At 47.4% G+C, this 4,818-nt stretch overlaps 1 protein-coding gene across 1 annotated transcript; it reads right to left on the bottom strand.

Annotated features, from left to right (window-relative positions):
• LOC128720808 (piercer of microtubule wall 1 protein) lies at positions 1–467 on the bottom strand. Its single transcript, XM_053814504.1, has 3 exons — positions 362–467; positions 180–288; positions 1–112 (listed from the first exon to the last, which is right to left on the bottom strand). Exons 1-3 carry the CDS (start codon positions 465–467, stop codon positions 1–3), a joined length of 327 nt encoding a protein of 108 aa, XP_053670479.1.
• Between the last annotated feature and the right edge of the window lie 4,351 nt (positions 468–4,818).

Genomic DNA, 4,818 nt, shown 5'->3' with positions numbered 1-4,818 from the left:
CTATTCATTGAATTTACAGTACGGACGATCCACGGCAGTGTTAAGCGAATAGTTTCTGAACATTCCACACTGGTAGAGATGACCCGTAAACTTATGTGATTTGGGAAAATATCTTTGGAATGAAACAAACGTAAACGGTGAACTATAAAACAAAGTACAAAACATGCTCAATTTCTTACTTGTGTGGCACAGTGTGAGGGCATGGAGGATAATAACCGTAATCAGCGTTCGAGGTGCGATATATTGGGTTACGCCCTTCTTTCTGCGATCCGTATCCGGTGAACTGGTCTGAAATAGTGTCACAAAAATACAACTCCTGTTTACTACCTGGTAAAAAGATTCGTTTTGAGAGTTTGCTTACAGGGACTTTCGATGCGCTTCGGCAATGACAAACCCTTGTAAATGTCGCCGGTATCCAGCGCTTGTTCGCTGATCTTTTGATTTTCACTGTCCATTTCCCACCACATACAATGGATGCGTGCGAGACAAGAGCCTATATCGAAAAGACTTAATTAACTGGTCGCCGCGACGGGACACACGCCTTTTTATACACTGGCAACGCCCTGTTGCGGGTTTAATGCAGTTGGGAAAACTTCAAAAACTTCGCAGCACGTATCCGTACAACCGTTCGGTGTTTACTGAGATTTGACAAAACAACAACAAGCGGTTACTGTCGCCAGGCAACGGCACTATTTTGTACCGGTTTGGAAATTTCGTGAATCTTTGAGTACATTCATAATAAACATGGAAGTAGAGCATGAAAAAGAATAAATAAATATATACACACCGTTAAATTTGAAATGCTTAATGAATCGTTCCATATATATTGATGTAGTCATGAAATTGCATATGTAACGTTGCAACATCACAGCTCAAAATGTTCACGCAAATAGACGGTAGAATGAAACTTATTGTGTTATGTGTGTACGGCAGCTATTTTAAAAAAAGAAGCTTTTTTGAAGAAAAATCATCACATCAAAAAACAACAGTATCACCCTGTTTGGGAAATGCTTTCGATTCTCGATGACACACTTTTTGTTATTTTCAGGGGAAACAAGGACAGAAAACAGGATTTACGGTTCCCTTTTAGCCCCGCTAATGTGATGGACACAATACGGCAATCATATGACATGCTGTCAAAATTTCCCTTCGCTACCACTACAATGCCAAGGCACCTTATCAAAAGCTGCCTGTGTGTTATCAATTCGCACACACCGTTCTAGCACAATTGGCATGTGCGCATGTGCGTTCTCGCACGTTTCCCCACAGAGTGTGCTGGTAGTGCACCTCAAATCGTGTACTACAGCTCATCCAAACATCCAACACCACTCTCTGACCATATGACACCGAACGTTGTTTGTGTTGTGTAGGAACTGGTGAGAAGAAAATGCTCCCTTCGCTCACTGGAAAAATCGCACGTGAGAAAATCGACGCACACTCACACATTCGAACACGAACTCTGCTCGGCCACAAAGGCAGAAGGATGGAAATGCCCACTCAGTGTCATTTCTAAAGTCACGCAGCAGCAACAACCGTGGCGAGCCGATCCCGAAGGTTCGAGCGGTGAAAATTTCCCCCGTCAGTGTCCCGTGTCAGAGGAATTGTGCAAAAGAAAAGCGCAGCATACGAAGTGGAAGTGAACGTAGCTAACAGCAGGTTCACAAAAAACTGGAGCCACAACAAAGTGCATTACACAATATATGCCAATCATTAGCACCCAAAAAGTACTGTGTGGCCTGCGTCTGTGAATGACGTCTGTTAAAAAGCAATGCTAAAATGCTTTCGTGCTTGTGATGTGTCATGTAATGGCCGTTGAATAGCCTTACACGGCTTACATTCCACCAGACGGAATTGAACGGGAAAACTCGTGAGTACTGACCACGGGACGGTAGCATACTTTTGCAGCCTTCACAACCACTACGGCCTAGTTAACGATTAGACGAAGACGCATCGATGCCAAAAAAAAAGGATTAGAAGTCGGATTGTGCTAAGATTGAAACCGAGATAAGTGAGATCTGGACTTTCGATTACGCCACGATTTCGATTGGGTCGCCTCAGGACACTGCCAAACGGTAGCAACTGGTTACCATCCGCTGGGCAGCGTCCCGTTCAGGAAAGGTGCGCTCTATCGCTTGAACAACGAAATAGATTTTCCTACCTGCGTGCTCTACGTGTTTTGGGCCACCGTAGAGCGCCGTAGGAGCGAGCATGCCGCAATATTCCCATCGCACACCAACGACGGGCGTCTCCATCGGTAGCGCAACGTGCAAACGCTTGCAATCCCATCCTCACGCGTACTAGAATTCACTGGTGCGGCTGTGTGTGTGTGTGATAAACAGACCACTTCTAGCGCGTGCGGTCTCACTCGTTCTTCTGACGGTCCTGCTCCAAAGGACCAACATTCTGTGGCGAGTGTGTTGTCAACTGTACTAGAACAGAACGTGTGAAAGCTCGGCGTCTGTCTCCTTTTGCTGCTTTTACAACCAGTGCAATCGTGTGTGTTCGTCTGCAAGATTTGGTGGCTGATGCTGGAATGCGTTTTTTTTACGTGAAATACCTCAGGTTCTATAATTGGTCCATGTGCTAGAAAGTAAAGCCAGCACTTGGCTGTGATGTAAACGACGTCGCACTCATCGTCATTGCCATCGAGCTTAGTGATGCAGGTGTCAATCGTCCCGGTGAACGATGATCAGTGCAGTGGAATGTAATAAAAAACGTGATCACACCCCCCAAAATGGGTTGATGCGATAGAAATAGCTCAATCAAGATCTCCGTCCAGTGGCGAACAGGGTGTGCTGCGTACGATCGCCTTCATCACCAACGCCAGTGTGTGCGGCGGACGTGTGTACGTGTGCTTTCCTTCTGTGCCGTGAACAGTACGTGTGACAGTGCGTTACCAAAGGACGAACAAACCCCCTTATAGCCCGCAATGATGGCTCGACGTTCGCGATACGAAACGGTGCCCCAAAACGGATGACATGCAAAAGTGCGCGAGTGTTTCCGGTGCAGCCAACTGGCATCCTGCAGCCCGTGCAACGGCCGACTCCAACCGACAGACTCCCGCCGTACTGATACCGGCCGTTCCGAGGTCCTTTCAAAGGGCCAACTTCCGATTGTTACATTCATTGGCGTTCGCGTCTTCTGAAACGCGCTCATCTTCATCACCGAATAGCGGCCTCGTTGGCTATAAATTCAGCTAAAGCGCCACCACACTCGGGCTAGGTTCACCACGTCCGGGAGTCCGGTGGATTAGGAAGCCCACGCAAAACAGGACAGGGAACTGGAAGTGGAAAACCGAACCGAAACGCACCGACCAAGTCACCCCATCAACGATTATGAATGGTAGTAGTATTTATCACTCGCTAGCGCACACACTTTTTACGACGCACTTTCATCTACATGCACACTGTCATGCCTGGGAGCGTTTCATGTTTCGTGATGGGCCTTTCTTTTTGGACTACGATTTCCGGCGCGCAAGAGAAATTGCTGTGAAAGGTGTAGCATTTCGGCACCGTCAAGGTTTCGCCGTGAACCTTGACGTTATTAACTTAGGTTCTTTTTTTTTGGGGGGGAGAACCTAAAAGGAAAGCCTGGATTAATTCTACACCAATTCGCTCACTTTCGGTTGTAACTCCGAATTTAAAGGGTATACTTTTTTGGGTGACGCTGCTTTTGGAGAGCAACTTGACAAACATTTGGTGTTTAACAGTTTAACAACAGCCCATCGTAACAGAGGACTTGTATGCATAAAATGCTCTGTGATATTGATAGTCTTGTCGACGTTGACGCGTTGTGTATCGGATTTAGCTTCGTATTACCATCGAGCCTGTTTGTCATAAATGAAACACAATTCTGTTGTTCGCATCCTGGGCGTTTATGTTTATGCAGGTGTCGTTTGTTACATTACAGTTGGAGGCCGAAAAGAAACAATCTCTGTAACACAACGCTATAATAAATTATAACTCTTCCTAGAAGGACGAAATCGAGCCCACTAACCGTGCTATTTTATTACTCTAATCTACCTGCGGTCCACAAGGCTCTCGAGCTAATCGCTTTTGCACTCCCATTAGCGTGCCAGCGAATGGACCGAGAGTTTCTTTCAAACCACAGCAACTGATGCTGCGACCGAGAGCTAAAAGGTCCTGCGACATCTTGAGCACCCGCTTGAAGGCGGTTTTCTCGGGCGACAGCCAAGAATGCCGCACTACAGTGGAGGAAAAATCGATACGCCAACAAAATTGCCAAACCTCCATCCAGCACCGGCAGCGGCCTAGACAACATGGCATACCATGTGTCTGCCTCATTGTCTGCCATTGGCGCTCAGAACGACGACCCAGATGATTCACCGGATTGTCCCCGCCGGTTCCCTTTCCTTCGCCGGAAAAATGCCACTGCGCCACACACGCCCAGTGCAATTATGCTTCTCTCCGAGTCTAAGTTTTCCTGCTGCTGCCCGACGCGATGGCTACCCGAAGCGGAAGCGTCAAAGCGCACAACGATAAAACACAACCCGTCGGCCCCAACTGCAGGCTGATGCAGCAGTTGATGTGTGTCTGTGTCCGGTGGTTTCTGGTAGGCTTGCACCGATTCCGGGCAATTGACGTGACCCGAAGCATCGCGTGGCATGGGGTGGCTTTTGCCTCCTTCTGGTAGGTGACTGCCCTCGGGAAATTGAGATCATATCAGCTGCGTCATTGATGTTTAACGCGCTCGTCAACGTGAGATAGGCGAGAGTTAAAGCGTTACACGCATTGAATTCATCTTTCTCCTTCAAACAACGGGCGAGACAATATGCTGACGGTGGATCTGCTGCTTAGT

This window comes from Anopheles nili, chromosome 2 (genome assembly GCF_943737925.1).
Source record: "Anopheles nili chromosome 2, idAnoNiliSN_F5_01, whole genome shotgun sequence".
In the NCBI taxonomy this organism is placed as follows: domain Eukaryota; kingdom Metazoa; phylum Arthropoda; class Insecta; order Diptera; family Culicidae; genus Anopheles; species Anopheles nili.
This window is presented reverse-complemented; position numbering and strand designations above follow the sequence as displayed.

Bases quoted from the DNA above. Each gene is read 5' to 3' on its own strand.
- LOC128720808 (XM_053814504.1), bottom strand. From the start codon at position 467: ATGTGGTGGGAAATGGACAGTGAAAATCAAAAGATCAGCGAACAAGCG. The intron at 289-361 runs GTAAGCAAACTC...ACACTATTTCAG, and splicing joins GAAGCGCATCGAAAGTCCCT to ACCAGTTCACCGGATACGGA. The intron at 113-179 runs GTAAGAAATTGA...TTCATTCCAAAG, and splicing joins CCTCACACTGTGCCACACAA to ATATTTTCCCAAATCACATA.